Genomic DNA, 17,728 nt, shown 5'->3' with positions numbered 1-17,728 from the left:
CTATCCCAATCTCAACAACACTACATAGTTGAAATGCAAAATATTATTCCTCACTTCCTCCACTTCCTTCTTTGCAAGGGGATTCTAACATCTTTATTTAGAGAAGCACATTTTCATAACAGTCTACAGACACATCCAAAAAACAGACAGACAGAAATCAACTGGAATGAAACTTCCCAAATCACAGAGGTGGAATGGGGGTAGTGATGGTATATATATTTTTTAAAAATCCCCTCTTACCCCTATGGTATATGCCTTCCTCGGTCTCAGGTCTTCTACCAGAGGCCTGAGAGTCTGAGGGTTCTGCGCAGTATCTTAGCAGTTCCTAGCACTGCACTCTTCTGGACAAAGAGCTCTGAGGTTGTTCCTGGGATCTGCTGGAGCCACTCTCCCAGCTTAGGAGTGTTCCTACCACCAATGGGACCACTTTGGCCTTTATTTTCCATATCCTCTCTAGTTCCTCCTTCAGGCCCTGGTACTTCTCCAGCTTCTCATACTCCTTCTTCCTGATGTTGTTATCACTTGGCACTACTACATCTATCACCACTGCTGTCTTCTGGTCCTACTCTACTATCATGATGTCTGGTTGATTGGCCAGTCCCTGCCTGCCCATCTGAATCTGGAAGTCCCACAGGATCTTAGCCCTGTTATTTTCTACAATCTTCTGTGGAATCTCCCATCTGGACTTGAGAGGGTCTAGCCCATACACTGTGCAGATGTTCCTGTACACAATGCCAGCTACTTGGTTGTGCCATTCAGTGTATACTGTTCCTGCCTGCATCTTATATATCATTATATATATATAACATGACCAAGACCACCCCGTTCCCAAAGTAAACTCACAGAACCATCAATAAAATCATAGGGTAGGAAGGGACCACTCTGGGCCATTCCCACAATGGCCCATGATTGTCCTAGCTACAGCCACTGCAGCAAGGCCAAGGGGTAATCTGCATTCCCTTTCTCCAACCAGGGAGAGAGAGAGTAAAAAACATCCCTCAGCAGGCAACCCATGGTCTTGGCAGTGAGGAAAAAGAACAACAGGTAAACAAAGCTGAGGAAAGCCACTGTAACCGCAACACTCAGGTGACTTCACAGCTGAAGGGAAGGGAATGGGAGAACCACAGAACTGGGAAGCAGAGATTGGCAGGAATTTCTTTCATGAGAAAAAGGCCACCACTCATCAATCCCATGGAAGAACTCAAGGTGCTTGAGTTGCACTATCGCTCTTCCCCCTCTAGTTTTAGTCATATTCTATTATTTTCTCACATTTATCTTGGCTTATCAGTTTTTGTTTTAGATTTTAATATGTAGTCTTGTTTTAATCGTGTAATGGTATTTGCTAGTTTTGTATTTTTTGTATATGCTTCTGATACGCGGCATTTTTTCATTATTATATGTCAAATTTTATAGAAAATTAAATAACCTTGCTAATTACCAAAAGTTGCTCAGGTTGAAAAATTGACATTTTTCTTTTGAATTTTGGGGCACCCAAGCTGGAAGAAAATTGACTTGACTACCCATCAGGAACTATAGAGTGGAAAGTTAGCTCATATGTATCTACAAAAGGTTGTGCAACATGTAATAAAGTTCTAACTAGACTTTTGCTTTAATGCTAACTGTATATTTTTATGGAACTAGTTGTTTCAAAAAGCAGAGATGTACTTGTAAATAAAATCCTCCTCCTGCAGTTGAAATATTACCCCTTAGTCATCTGACTGTATTATATTATATACATAGGTTAAGCAAGGTTGAATACCAAACTCACATGGCAAGATATTCTTATAGCGGTTCTTGCCCTTATTTTCTGGTCTTTGACCCTCATGTCGATCATACAGGTTCTTTGTCTCTTGCTTCTGCAGGCTCTGAAGGAAGAAATGAAGAGAAGTTTTTAATAAGGCAGATATAATTAAAAGCTGAAGAAAAGAGGCTAATCCATATTAAAAAAAAGAAGGGGAAAAAAACCAAAATAGATCTTCAAATATTTAAATTGTTCAATTAGTGGACTTGTTACAGTTCACAATTACAGTATGGCTATTGATTATGTGCCTGTTGGGTAAGGCCACCTCGCATCAGCAAAGCATAGGAACTGGTGGTTTCTAAGATAAGGAAATGAATTTCAGCTTGAGACACCATTGGTCTGAGTCCGAATTTCCTCCACAACTGTATTGCGGGTAAGGAAATTCTGGCTTTCAGATGTTGCTGAATTACAGCTCCCTAGAGCCGTCTTCACTGGGGCTGCTAGAGGTTCCAGAAATAGTGTATGAATCTTTGGATTGCAACATTGAATCCAGAGGCAAAAATATAAGGAATAACTCACTGTAGAAAACTCTACTTACATCAAACTCCTCCCAGAAACCACCTTTGTTTGCCTCTTCTGCTTGACTCCTCCTTTTGAGCATTTCCACCCTGTTTTCAATGTCAGCTGCATTCACTCGTGTGGCATTGAAAGGCTTGGAGAAGGTGTCGGGAGAATGAAATGAAAGAGGGGGAAAATGGAATGTGTGAGACAGAGACCATCAAGTAAGATGCCTATGGATATTTCACTTGTCACTGATCAGATTCCTACTCCATCCTAATTAAATTTTGCTTGGTATATATATTTTTAATTTATAAAACAAGTGAAGAATGGGAAGCTAGCAGGCTACAAGCAAAGCATCAGCTTCCAGGACAAGCTATATTTCCAAGAACATCTCTGGCCTGCAGATGGTCTGTAAGATTCTTAGAAACGGAACATGATCCATAGTTGCAGCCACCCCCAAAATTTGTTTGCAAATGTGATAACCTGTGCAGATAGACTAAGATTGCAGGGACCATTGGAAAGCGGAGGGAGATAAAAAAAAGTGGCAGGGAGCAACCATAGCAATTCGACTTTTGGAAAATGGACATTTTATAATTGGACATGCCCACTAAGACATCATACGAATGATAGGAGTTTTGTTCCAAATTTTGACAGCAAAATACTTGAAAAAAGAATCCAGGTTTACACATCACATTAAGCTATGGTTTGCTTTAACCATGTTTTGTTGAATACATTACTACGACTGGGCTCATACATCTTACTAAACTATAAACCACAATGACTGTCTATACAGAACATGCAAAGTCAAAATGAAACAAATCACATTATCATTTTGTGAAAATCTAACTTGTATCTCTGTACAGGATGTTAAGGCCAAGTACTGAAAGGCATTAGAGCCTGAGAAAAGAAGTTGACAAATGGAAAATATCAAGGACATGAAGTTAAGACTTATGGATGTATCTGATGTTAAATTTCAGAAGTAGTTTAGAATTCATCAATATACCTTGTATATGCCCATCTTATTAGCATGATTGGCTTTGTGATTATTATGAACAGGTTGTCTTTAATTTTAAGAATAATGTTGAATAATATTGTTGCTATTAATAATATAAATATATATATATTTATATTTATATAAATTTATATTTATATAATAATATATGATCAGCTCTGAATTTACACATCTACATCACTTTCTATAAACTGTATTAGACAACAGAATGAATAATTCAGGGAGACTTTGTAAATTTCATAAGTAATAGTTTATATCCATATTTACCTGTTTCAAATACACAGAATATCCAGATGCCTCCTCAATTCCTATCTTCTTAAAATGTTCCACTAAGTCAGCCAAACTGCTGAATTTTTCTGCACCCCCAATTGTGTACTGCCCTTTCTGGAAAAATGGAGAAAACAAAAAGCATTATTATTCCTGTCCCTCATATATGTAGGTGACTTTATGCCTGTGTATCTACACCTAATCTTGCTCCCATGTTTTATTTTTTTACTAAACTGCTATCTTTTCAATGCTGTGGAAAGCTAATCACCGCCACTTGAATTAAAACAGTTAAGTATTCTTTTATTCACATTTGGCCTCTGGTTTTGTATTAACAAAGTGATCGTCTCTGTCTATACCAATGTATTTTTAGACAGAAAAAGGAGATCGTTAAAATTTGGGGTCTCTTCTTAAGGGGACTTTTTGTTGTATTTTTGTGTTGGGTTGTGCAAAACGTTCCAAAGGGGTGCTTTGCAAAGCATGTTAGCACAAGCGCAGCACTCTTCCTTGAAGCATTAACACAGCGCAGGACAGCACTGGAAGACTTGGTACAGCAGCTTCAAAGGGTATCCATCCAGGAGAGGGCGCCTGTGGAAGCTTTGCTGACAATCCCATGAATTCCACGCAGTGCACGTTTGGGGACAACTTCTGAAGCAGCCACGCGCACCTTCCACAAGGCACAGCTTCTTTAACACTGTCATTTTGAGGACGGGGGCTTTGCTCACACAGATTGACTCTGCACAATGTCCTTTCAAATGTTTTACATAGCCCCCGAAGTTTCTATTTCCTGCTTTTCATTGTTGCTGTTGTTCTTACGTTGCTTAATTTTGGATGTTTTGTTGATGGGCGCCTCTAGCAATGCACACTCTTCATGATTCCTGTTAGATGAGACCACACGGACACAAGAGCCATGTAAACTCATCCCCGCGACTAAGGAAGCCTAACGAAGGCTGATGAAGAGCATCCCTGAGCAAAGGGACAACTTCCCTCCCTTTGAGGCTAAATAGAAAGGGAGAAGTTTGCAGGAAGCTTTCGTTCTTGGAATCTCCTCGGGAGCAGCAGTTGGCTGTTGGGAAGGAGAAGAAGGAATCCTAAGCCCACTCCAAGATGTGGGGTGAAATCTTTCAAGACCCAGGACAGATATAATCCAACCCAGATTTCTATGCGCAGCAAAAACTGAGATAGAGAGAGGTTCTGGGATGTGAGGGTTGCTTTTATTTTGTGTGTCCTCAAGGCAAAGAGCCAGTTTCTTTCCAAGCTATTCTTCCCTAAGGCCTAATCACCATATTGTTCCTTTGTTTATCCGACCTCTCCTGAAATTAAATCAAACCTAAACCAAACACACACCAATACTTTCTTTGCTAGAAGATGTTGCTGTTGTGTGTTCCTAATAAATGCTCAATACTATTCTAAATAGACATTTTTTATGTCAGTTTATAACTGTAGAGTTTTAAATTGATAGTATGCCTCAGGAGACCCAGGCCTCTTTAGTTGACTACCAGATACTGGAATTAAGATGTCCTAGTGTTCCTTAGCTAACAGAAAGAGGAAGCTATGTTACTCCTTTTAATTTTGCTCCTATAACCCTGCTTGAGGGAAGAAAAGGATGGTGAATACCAGCTGAAAACAATTGTTACTGCCCTTGTTGGGTATAGCAAGCCAGATGGGCTTTAAAAAAAAGACAGTTTCAAGACTTTCTGTTGCCAAGTGATCAGAATTATAGTATTTTAATACTTATGATTAATTGAACATGGAAACATTAGTCCATCCCAGGGTCTTCCTGTGAACCTGTCAGAGAAATGAATTAAAGTTGTGACAAACCACAGGGTGGAAGATCAGCTTTTGTGCTTAGAAGGAAATTGGTTTTGGGGATGAGCATCATATAAAAATGCGGCCTAGGACAGCACTCTGCATAAATGAGCACTCAATAATTTTAATTTTATAACATCTGTACAATTCCAAATGGGAACTAGATAACAGTGCTATGGTTACAAGTGATTTAGATATTTTCCATATTTAGCCAAGGTGGGGAAAAGATCGAAGATTCCCTGGGAAACTGGGATTATCTTGACCCTTTTAAATCTATATTTAAATGTGGTTTTGGCTTGGAAACTTCATTGGCTTCCATTTGAGCACAGACGAAACACAGAGACCCAAGTCAGGCTATCAGTTTCTACCTTGACTAGGCCCAAGTTACATTCCTTCCCTGCTTCACCAGGCCCACTTCTTGGTGCACATGATGCCCCCTTACTTCTCAGGATCCAGCTCCTGAACCTCAGGAAACTTGACTACAGCTATCGTTGTCATCTTCTATGGCCCAACAAGGTTCTTTTGGGAACCCGATTCCCTTTTCGTTTGAAGTGCAACTATCTTTTCATTGGTGAAGATATAATGTATGGATATAAATGTGAAATATTACAAATCAGTAGATAAAATGTTAAGGGTCACCAGCTTCCCAACTGGATTTTCATGTGAAACCATGTAAGAAGTGATTTGCATACCATCTTGCAGGGAGGAAAGAGCTCTCTATCTCCTCCTTTGCCCTCTCTCCCACCTTCTCACCTCACACATGATCTTGATATGGGTAACTTTAAGTCGTTCTTGGCTGTGGGCTCCAGTAGCATCAGTCCTAGGTTTAGGCTGGTCAGTCAGGACAGACAGCACAAAATCACCAGGCTTGCTAAGGCTTTCACGCACCAAGAAGGTCCATGGTGCAGTCTTGGCTTGGAGTAAAGCCTCAGCTGCTGGACCAGAAAGATGTCCATGGTACCACCTGAAGAAAAGGAGAGGTGAGATAAACAACAGATTTGTGGGGTGGGTAAAGAGAATAAGAGTGACTAGAATGTAATTAGGCTAATGGAAAACGTGGGTCATGTCCAAGGGACAGAGAGGAAAGACAGTGATTAAGAAAGCCACCTGAATCAACATTGGATGTGAAGTTTTGTTTTTACTTTGTTTTGTATGAGCATTGAAACAAATCTAGCCATAGTTCTTATTTGTACTAATTATTCTCCTCCTTGATATGATAAACATACATGTACACATTTTAAAACGTTCATTAATAGGGACTGGTTTTGTTTTTATTGTATACATGCAATTGTCTGCTTTATCTTTCAGCATTCAGTAAAATTATCTTAACATCTGCTTCTACCCAATCTCAGCAAGTTAAAAAACAAAAAAACAGCCTGTCCATGAAAAAGCAGAAAAACTTCATTATAAGAAAAAGAATCAATGCAGCAAGTATTAAGGACACCGTAAAACTACATGGAGGTAATAAAACAATATGATCTACCAAAAGCTAAAATTGGGGTTTGGAGGGGGGTAGCGGTGATGGCAGGGATCCAGTTCATAAAAGATCAGCTCAGTTCAAAGTTGGGGGGAAAACTCTTTAATTGGATTTGCCTCCCTTTTCTTTGGCAATATTAATATATTGTACAATATATCTGAGTTTCATTTTTCTGCCTAGAACTAGCCAGAGGGACTACAAAAAACAACTTTCACAGAATTAGATCTTAAAATTTAAAAAAAAATGTTTAGATTTTCAGTTGTAATATTAGAGATTATTTTAAAGGTAATAACAAATGGTACTAGGGCACGACATTTTTAGCATTTAGCCAGCATATAGGAAGCAGCATTCTAGCTGCTTCCTATAGGATACCTCACCAGTTCTTAGCACAACAATGTATCTGTTCCCTTACTGGGGATGAGCTGCTGATGCCAGCACTCCCAAATCCATGTTTACCAGGACTATGCAAAGTCAACCAAGATAACTTGTTCATACAAAACTGCCAGGCCAGCAGGGAGAAAACAGGACTTTGCCCAATGGAATATCCCCAGGGACACCACTGGAAGTGGGCAGGGGGGGGGGAGGTTTCAACTCAGTTCCCTCTGCATCTTCCTTTTCTGGGGTCTCTGGAAACACTACGTGTGAAACTCATCATATAATGGCATGACTGTCAATCTCCTTTCAGTAATATGTTATTTGTCACGACGCAATGCAATGAGGAGAAGAAAACCCCAATTTCACACCGTTGGGTTTTTCTGCCAATATAGACATGCCACAAACAAAGTTGTGCTGGTTCATCCACGACCTTAGGTTTCCACATGGTCAGTTACCAGAAGCTTCAGTGGATTCGACCAAATCCTAACATATACAACCCTTTTTATATTTTCCCTCAAGCTCATTTAGCATCAACGCATACCTGAGTCTGAATTACATGAACTTTCCCCAAGCATGAAGTGTATCTGCAAAATGAAAACGTTGGGCCCTTCTCTGAAATTAAGGTGCTCAGGAATTTAACGTAATGAGCCCCAACAAATTACACACTATCTTGGCGCTAAAAAGAAAACACACTCCATGATTAATTATAGGGCTTTTCTAGACGAAGGTGACACTTTGGAATGAAGGAGAGAATCAAAATTCTTCTCAGCAAACCTTAATGTCTCACACTTGAATAAATTATTATGTATATTTGTATATGTAAGCACTGTATTCCTTCAAAAATCTATAGCAAAATAATTATTCCTTATTAAAGAATCATGTATAAGAAAAATAAAGAGTATGAAGATTTTGTATCTATAGTTACCGATCAGACTATATCAAAAGAATAGCTTTTCTGAACTTCAAAATTTGAGCACTATTTTAAAATGAAATTAGAAGTTCAATATTTATATACTGTAACACCATTTCCATTAAGGCATTGTTGATTTTGTTAAACGCATTTTGACTCTGTCTTTCTTAGTGCACATCCATACACTTGAATCAGTTGCCTCAGGATGAATCAGAAGGTTACAATATCCAAAATCAGATAAAAGCACAGCATCATTTATTGGCAAAAAGGTGGGAAAAAAATCCTCTTACGGACGGGATTCCCCCCCCCCATTATTAATTTGTTTGCTTATTACATTTATATGTCACCCAACTCCATTCTGTCTATAGGAGGCATACAATAGAAAACCGTTTAAAACAATGCAGTACACACAATATGAAAAGCAGACATCTGGAAAAATCACATAAATCACAAGGGGTCCGCCACCCACTCTAGCCTGAGGCTTGGGGGAAAAACCAGGTTTTAAGGGCTTGCTTAAATAAGACCAGGTAGGGGGTGGTGCTAAAAATGGCAGCTAACCTGCTAATCAGTACAAGATACGGAGATGACAGGATGCTTATCCTGGAAGATCTACTCTGGTTGCCAACTGTTTAATTTAAAGTATTAATCTTTAAAGGCTGACATGATTAAAATACTATCTAAAGGACCACCTCTCCTGTTGTGAAATTGTCAAGCTGTTCAGATGTGCAAGACAGGCTAATTTGAAGAGGCCTCTCCTAGGAATATTTATCTGGCACATGAAAGAAGGCCTTCTTCTGGGTTGCTCCCATGGTGGAGCGTGCTGCTTCTGGAGTTGTGCTTACTTCTCACTCTCTTGGCATTTAGAAAATCTGTCAATGAAATCAGACGACTTTGTAATTTTTTACAAAAGCCTAATGTCACTAGATGTTTTCCCCCTTGATCATTCACAAATTCAGTATAAGCAATTATGTTCTTTCATCCTGAAAAAAAAATGAAAGAAGATATGTGGCATTGGGGGTTTTCATTCCAGTGGACAGTCTTGGGGTTAAAGAAAGCTAAGGCTGAATTCAGGGGTTGAGTGTTGAATACTGACCATCAAACGGGCATGAACTTTATTCTTCTCCCACTTCAATGTGGGATTAACAAGAGACCCTTCACCTCTACAAATTGTCTGATAAATCTCACTTACAATAGGCATTGGAGTCTGACTAAACACATGCCCACTGTATTAGTGGAAGGAAAATATTTTGGTATTAGAAGAGGAGAGCAAATGTGTCCATGTACATTAAAAGAAATGGAAACAAGAGATTCCTCTGTTGTCCATTCTACAAAAATGATTTAATGCAACCACTCATTGTTATATACCCAGGTAGGCTGGAGATGGAAAATGTGTCTCTGATATGTTTCCATATGTATCAGTGCAGGCTGCAAAATTTGGCTCAACTGTCTTTTATACAGAAGACCACTGGCTGAAAAATTCAGAGAAATCTAAGCTTGCATATTTATTTTTGCCTATTATTTTTCTTTTGATTTTAGTCTTATAAATAAATTAAATAATTGCATTCTTTGCTACTGCCTTCAGCTTTATGTTGTCCATTGATCAATTTCTGTATGATACACCAGCTGGTACACAGAACCATATAGCTGCAAAAAAGATTGAACCAGCCAGAAGTACAGGTGTTCATGAAACACAGAAGTGACTTCTCTCACCCTGTTAGAAAAGTAATATTCCTGATTCATTTCCTTATGTGCTAAAGCAATCTGAGTTGGCTTAAATGGGAGGTACTATTTTGGCCACAGTGGAAAAAAAAAAATACTGCAGTGTGTTACAGTATTCACCCACATTTACTTAGTTTATTCAGTTCCATTTGTAAAAACATAATTGAGTGATTTCTTTCGGTAAAACACATACACACACACAGAGACACACAGAAAGGGTGAACTACTGCTTTTGAGCAATCTGGCTGTGTTGTTTTAACCAGCACATTAAAATCCAGGACTGTCAGGTTCAGCCCAAAGAACTCCACGAGACAGTGCAGATACAGTTCTATAGCATTTATTAGCTTTCACCTACAAGACAGAATCTTGCCAGACTGAATCTAAACTTCCCAAGCCAGCAAACAAACATTGTGAATTCCTTAGGGTGGTGCCAGTCTCATCCTCTTCACCTTCCCACGCTCTTTCTGGGGGCTAAGGAAATGCTTATCTCCCCGAGCGCGGCCTTCACCAAACCATTCCATCACAAGTACTGACCTAAAGAAGCATGTGGCCCAATATACAAGAACCCTGTACAGTCCCGTCCTAATTCATGGGCACAGCATCCCTCATTAAAAATTGCTCATAATAAAAATTAAATCCATACAAATAAAACATAAGCTCAAATTCTAAACAGAAAAAAATAGTAACAGAATGAAACTTCCCAGCGGGCAGGGAAGAATATAGGGCAACAAATGTAGAAAGCAAGAAGCATCAAATGAATCCTAGCTCGGAGGGCACAACTCAAATTCGATCAGGACCATGGCATCTGGGGTAGGGGGGAGTGGGAAGGAGGAGGAAGCGCTATGCCTTGGGCATCATGCTGTGGTCCAAATGCAGTTGCTCTGGGTCCTCCTGGCCAGGACTGGCCAGAAGCTCTCAACTGGGCATTCATGGCCAAAGTAAGAGTTGAACAGGTGGTTTCCCAGGCCAGAGCTCATAGCTGCTATGAGGGACTTACGTTTGTCAGGTAAATGCTGGAGGTAGCTGAACCATCAACTGCTCTCTGTCTATAGCAGTGTTTCTGTCAGGCCCATTCCATCACAATTTCTTGACCTTGGCAACTTGAAGACATGTGGACTTCAACTCCCAGAATTCCCCAGCCAGCATGGGAGTTGAAGTCCACACGTCTTCAAGTTGCCAAGGTTGAGAAACACTGGTCTACAGAATGCTATTAAAGGTATTTCTTAACATGCTGCAAGTGAATCAGTGCCACCTAAAACCTCAAGCCACCAGATTACAGAATTCTACCTCTAGACTTCTTCATGTGGAAAAATAACTACTTTATAAAGGAGGTATTAATCATCTTGCAATATCCTTCTAGGAGATGAACCAGAATCTTAGAATGTGCTTTTCTCAATAGCAGCTTTCTCAATTCATTATCGGAGCTTATTTTTCTTCCAGATTTTAAATAATAACGATAAGTCATTATTATTATTTAGTACAGTATGGCATGTACTTTTTTGATTACATAAATAATATCACAGTCTGATAGAGCCATTATATGTAGCTATCATTGTATTTCTTCAAAAACAAAATGTTAAAAATTGCAAGGAGGTAGAACAAACATTGCACAGAAATGTATGCTCCTGAATGGACATTTTTCAGTTGATACTGAAACCAGTTCCACGGATCACCTCAGCTCCTGGAACTGTGGGACCTACAAGAGTGATGGGGCAGTCCAATTTGTCTAATTGCTACCAGTCCCCTGGATTAAGACCCTCTTCTTTATCTTATATGTGGAATATATTTTTACTTCAGCAAATGTTTATTTTGCAGTTGTTTTGCTAGAGAGGTTCTGCAAAGGGCAAGCTGTTTTATATGACGTATAAAGTAAGACGTATTTCATATATTGTGCCTTATTCTCACTTTGACTAAAAAGTCTTAAATCTGAAATTAATTTTTAAATTGCGCAATACATTTTAACAAGTAATTGGGTCAACTGCTAAAGCTTATCTTGATTAATTAGATGTGAAATACGCTAATAAAACATTTGCTTCTACGGCTTTTTTAGTTGTGATGTATTATTGCAATAGAAAATCTCATTTAAATATACTTTCTAAATTGTTCTAAAGTAACGATAGCTCCCCACCCTGCTCCCCAGCTTAAATTATATTGCTTTTGTTATCTTGCAATTGTTCCAATATTTCCAAAGGCATTATAGCAAAATGCTGAAATCTGTAAACATAGACATAGTTGTTCTTAAACTGTTATACCAACTGTGGCGATTTCGGCAGCATGTTGACCTGGCAAGGTTCTTGAGAGGCTTCAAATAGTCCACAATATGACAACTAGGATTTTACAGGCTCTAAAAGATCAGGACTTTATAACTGCTCTTATTCCTGCTACATTGATTACCAATTTGCTTAGGGATATCATTTAAGGTACTAAACAGCTTGCGGTTAATTTACTTAAAAGATTAGTTGCTCCTGCACAACTCTGCCTACTCTGTAAAAAAGCTGGAAATCTTCCTTTCAAGCTAGTTTGATATCCACCCAAAGTGAGTCTTCCTGATGACCCACTCACTTCCGTTGTAGGATGTATCCTCTGGTTCCTATCTCCACAGTTTTGAATGGTTTTATTTAATCCATTTTCTAATGGCCTCTGAGTCTGACCTTTCTACACTGTGGTTTTAGCTGTATATATTGCATTTAATATTGGTTTTAAAGAGCTGGTTTATTTTTAAATACTGTTTTGAATTATTTTTGAATTTTTTCAACTTACACCTCTAACTTACAGTATGATCTGAGTAACAACGTTTGGAAATCAAGTTATGTAGGCCACAGCATTTCTGTGACTTCTGTTTTATTTTTACATGTTTCTTAGACAATGAAGAAATCAATTTTGATTTCTAAATACAGAGTTCTTGGGCTGAGCCAGAGTGGGAAGCAAAACCATTTTTAAATATTCCAAGGCAAAATGCAGGAGTCATGGAATTGGGAGGGGTCCTCAGAGAGGTTAAATTTACTAGCTTGAACTACTGAAATATGACAAGCTAAAGCTCACGTTGTAATGTTTGCCACTTTCTGCTGGGGAAAATGTAACTGTTGTAGATGCAGGTCTAGTACAATTACTATTTTGAGTTTACATCCATTATTTTAATTATTTTTAAAAGAAACAGAAGAGCAAGTAAAAGACGGTCACGTTGATTAGATTTTTCACTTTTACAATTCTGAGATGGACTGTAGAGACCTTGACATAAAGAAGAATGAACATTGGGTAGTATTAAGAGAGTAGTTCATCCTGGCCAAATTATGCTATTATACCATAATCATACTGTTAAAAGATTGAGAGATTGGATCAATCCTGTACATATTTGTGGACAACTCTGATCATTATGTGATAGCCTAAGAAGAGTTTGATAAATGGCCATTTAATGCACTCACCAGGCTTCACATTCAACTTGCTGGACTATAGTTCATGCAGTCCTGATTAGGGTCAAATCAAATGAATTTAGTTGAAGGGAATAATGCAATAAATACAATTACTAAGGTTTTTATTATTGTGGGGACTTTTAGAGATCATACTGCCTTTGTTTTAGAATCTTTTCCTTAAAACAGAAGGAGGGAATCTGCACTCCTGCAGAAGAGGCTAAACTACATGTCCCAGCAAACTCAACCAGCCTGAGCAATGATGAGGGAAGCTGGAAACTGTATCTCAACAACTTCTGGGAGTCACACTACCACCGTTCCAAAAGATGTTCAGAAATATGGAACTGCAGGGTAGGAAATGAAGAGAGCTATCATTTGCTAAGCGAGCCTCTTTCCCTCTCAGAGAGGAAACAGTTAAACTCAGTGGACCAAGCGGAGAGGAAGCCACGTGATGGAAAATCTTGGGTGGTTGGTGGGGGGGGAGGCTGAGTTTTGTAAGAGCCTGGAGGACAGAACTTTCCAACCGCAAGGGAGGAAGCAGCAGGTTCCCTGGCCAACTGCTGCCTTTGGATGTGAGCAGGCCTGCACACAGATAACCCAGAAAGGACACATAGACTGATTCCTTGCAAGGGGACAGCAGTTTGTTCCGGAACAGGAGAAACCCAGCTCGGTCTCACGAATGGCTTAGCATACCAGCTCCAGCGTGAACCAAAGCCACGCATTGTAATACGATTTCCAGATGGGTGCCAGCAAAAGAACAAAGAGCCATAGGGCATTTTAGTGACAAACCCATTTTCTTTTTGTGCTTAAGAAGCCCCTTGATGTTTTGACACAGAAATTTTGTTGCAGGCGCACAAGCGTGCAACAAAAGGAGAAAGAATATTAAATAAACCTGCAAGAACAAAGAGTTTGACCCTGGACAAGTAATCTGTTGGTATTTTTTTCGCAAGTTACCTGCTTCTTATTGACACCACAATCTTTGCTTTTAACAATGTGCCAAAAATAGCAAATCAGAGAAACAAAGGAAATCTAGTTTCCTAATATAAGTCACACCAATATTGAAACTTTATCACATGACAAAACGCAATATGTGTGCTATAACCTGCTGCCTTGGGGAATCTCTCAGTTTAAGAAAGCTTGAAAAGTAAAAGGGGAACAATCCTGCGAGAAAAGTTAATCGTTCATTAGATCCCGGACTAAAAGAACAAAGGACCTGTCAGCATACATTAGATGGGACACATATTTATTTACATGCTTCTAGACAATGGTGATACTCTAGCTCTCTTCAGGTGTTATGAAAAGGGACCACATTCTACCCCCATTCAGAAACAGGATCTGTGGAGGCTTTCCTCCTGAGTGAAGATCCTGATTTTCCAGGCTCCTCCTGACATGGATAAAAAGCTGGCACTGAGAGAGGAGGTTCTGCCCTACAAAGGCCCACACGGAGGACCAGGAGTAGCATACCGGACCCTGACTCTTCCGAACGTGAATAGAATCACCCTGTTTTTAAGAGGGCCTGAAGAGGTTTTCTACTTAAGCAGTTCAACTGTAGGTGGGAGTGGAATGAATGGACACGCAATGGTGTGCCTTGATGGGTACATATTAGTAGTATATAAATATGTAAAGTTTAGTCTCTTGCTGGATAACTGGAACATAGACCTTTTTAGTCTTGAGAAGCTTCCACAATGTTAATGAGGAAGACTGGAGTTATCGTATGGAAAGTGAAGAAAAATAGCTGCAGCTAGAGATGACAACAGTAGAAAAAAACTTAGCCAAACGCTCTGGTTCAGCATCCCACAACTGTAGCAGCAAAAGCCAGGAATAAGAGACTCTGATTGCCCACCTCTGGATAATTACCTTTTGGGGACTCCATCTCTCTTTTCTTCTTTTTTACATTTAGGACTTTCCTTACAATTGCCCAAATAGTTCATACTAGTTCCTTCCCTCTTTCTATCTCTTTAATAACTCAATCATTTCCAGTATCTTTAAAATTCTCATTAGCATTTTAATGCATAAGGCTTCCTGAAGCTATTTTTTTGCAGGTAACATTTTAATTTCAAAAAAGAATCTCTGCACTATTTATATGTATAATGGTTTATGCGGACGTAGTCACTTTTCCAGACATTAAAGAGCTATGCATTCCCCACTGAATGCACCAGGGCTTATTTCTGCATAGAGAAGCAGCCATTATTTTATGAGCCATGTTTAAGTGACCCATTCATGCAAGCTCCCCCAAATTCTTAAGCTTAAAATCTTTCTGTCCAAAAACTGAATATCTATATATTTCAAGCTAGGCAGTTAACTACTGCTCTTTCACCTTAGCAGCCCCAAAACACCACTAGTTGATATGGCCTCTTTTAAACATCTTCAGACTCTTCCTGCAAGCCATCACTTGCAACTAAAGACAATTGCATGACTTGAACACACACACACACACACACACACACACAATGTTTGGCTTTATTTACCATTTTGCCTGAGAAAGACTTCTCTAAGAAGAAGCCCACATTCAAGCTATCTAAGATGTGTATGTTGGTTCTTTTTGTGATCTTAAATGCCAGCCATATTTTTACCTCTCTTTTTAATTATTTGGTTAACTGCTTTGTTTTCTTTTTAAGTAGAAACACAAGAGAATGAAAATATTTTAGAGCAAAAAAAGCTTGCATACTGTACAGATTTTGGAGCAACACATAACGTTCTTTCATATGCTCCAGATGAAGGAATGTCTTTGTAAGGGCAAAAGTATTCAGACTATCATTCAGAAAACCCTAGAGGGTCCTAAAGAATCCTAGAGATGCTAGGGACCTAAGTGGTCATAGAATCCAGTCCCCTGCAGACTGCAGAATTCACTGCACCATCCCCACTAGATGACTATCCAGACCCCGCATGCAAAGAAACCACCAGTAAACATACTGCACGCAGTGCCAACACCCCTCAGCTGAGGCTCAACGTGGATAGGAAAGTCAGAATGGGGGTGCAGCTAGAGGCAAAAACAGGCGGGCTTTCTTCGTACCTTTCTGTGGTGGGATCGGAGCAGTTGAGGGGATACCTCAAGTCTATGATGGTTCCATCTTTATCCTGCAGGGATCCCTGTTGCTGCGTATAATATTCCACCAGTTCTGATAAAGTGGCAAACTTCTCTCCTCCATAGAGGTCATAAAAATCCCCAGTATTCTGGATACGGATGTGAGTTACTTGATCGCCAACCCTAAAAGAGAGAGGCAGAAGCTTCTCATCAGTTGACGGCGCTAAGAAATAGGAAGGGAAGAGCAAAGAAGAAAGAGGTTCTTTTCACCATTTCTCCTGACAGGAATTCTAGGCAGAAATAAAGGCCCTCAGGGAACTGGATGGGTTTACTGGTCCTTGTACCGACCAGGGCTTATCCTCAATCCCATGACATATTAATTGAATATGGAGCCTAGTGATTCTAATTGTTGATGTACTGGGGAGTGTTGTTTAGGGTGCTGGGATTTGGGGTTGTTTGTTTTTTGGGGGGAGGGACATTGTTCTTTGGCTTTTACTGCTGCTTTTGTAAGCCGCACAGAATTGTGGCACATAAGAAGGGTGGCCATATTTCTCTTTTAAATAAAGAACTAAATAAATAATATCGAGTTTTGTGGAAAGATAGCTAAAAGATTGTATGCTTGGCTCCCCATGGCATTTTTCCAATTGTCATTTCACTGGAGAGATTTTTTCATGCTTTCTATGTGAAAGCAGGCAGACGCTAAGGCATTAGAAGCACCAATGACATTTTTACTTACTGCAAATTTTTAAGTAGTACTATTCTTCAGAGGAAGGTTTATTATTTAAGATTAATAGGCAAGTGAGTGGAAATACCATTTTGAAAGAGAGTGAGAAGTGAAGTCACTTTACTTAAACGGAAGCCAGCTTGAAAATTAACACGGGAGCCAGAAGATGTGGAAGGAAGTCTTCCTGCTCCAATGTCTGATGACTTCCCCAAACCATGAACATTTTTTCAAAGAGTAAAAGCATGGATGCCATTAGCCTTGTGAGCGGCTTGTTTTGTTTTGAGGCCTGTTCCCAGAAAAGTCAGTAATGTGCCACCAGCAGATTTATTTCAGGGAAGGTTGTAGGGAGACTCAGCCTCTGAACTTACCACCAAGCCTCTCTTCCAAACTCAAAAAAAAAAAAAAGCAAAAGGCTTCATCATTGGTCCTACTCTGGGCAAAACCTCAGAGAAAGAGGAATCCGTCCTCAAGTTTGTTTGGCAAACTTTGGAAAGTAATAAGCTCCACAAGAGCCAGCTTCACTTGCAGTCTTTCCATTCCTCCTTTTCTCTTCCATCCTGGCCTTTGACACTTCAATTCCAATGTGTCTTGGGATATTATTATTATTATTATTATTATTATTATTATTATTATTATTATTATTTTAAATGTATTATAGCTGCCCACTCCCATAGACTCTGGGAGTGATACATGTTTTTAACAAT

At 39.4% G+C, this 17,728-nt stretch overlaps 1 protein-coding gene across 7 annotated transcripts in view; it reads right to left on the bottom strand.

Moving 5' to 3' along the window:
* PTPN6 (protein tyrosine phosphatase non-receptor type 6) overlaps positions 1 to 17,728 on the bottom strand; it is a 38,687-nt gene that overhangs the window by 15,568 nt on the left and 5,391 nt on the right. For all 7 annotated transcript variants that reach the window (XM_015887700.3, XM_007420414.4, XM_025165217.2 and 4 more), the window contains exons 4-8: positions 16,289 to 16,483; positions 6,141 to 6,351; positions 3,582 to 3,698; positions 2,340 to 2,453; positions 1,769 to 1,865 (exon numbers count right to left, since the gene is read on the bottom strand). In XM_015887700.3, the coding sequence (XP_015743186.1) occupies positions 1,769 to 1,865; positions 2,340 to 2,453; positions 3,582 to 3,698; positions 6,141 to 6,351; positions 16,289 to 16,483 (734 nt within the window). The remainder of the gene's footprint in view (positions 1 to 1,768; positions 1,866 to 2,339; positions 2,454 to 3,581; positions 3,699 to 6,140; positions 6,352 to 16,288; positions 16,484 to 17,728) is intronic.

The sequence above is a fragment of the Python bivittatus genome, unplaced genomic scaffold, assembly GCF_059951505.1.
Source record: "Python bivittatus isolate LINGU-HERP-01145 unplaced genomic scaffold, Pbiv_v1 ctg000270_np1212, whole genome shotgun sequence".
NCBI classification, from domain to species: domain Eukaryota; kingdom Metazoa; phylum Chordata; class Lepidosauria; order Squamata; family Pythonidae; genus Python; species Python bivittatus.
The sequence above is the reverse complement of the archived record's forward strand: the minus strand, read 5'-3'. Positions and strand labels throughout refer to the sequence as shown.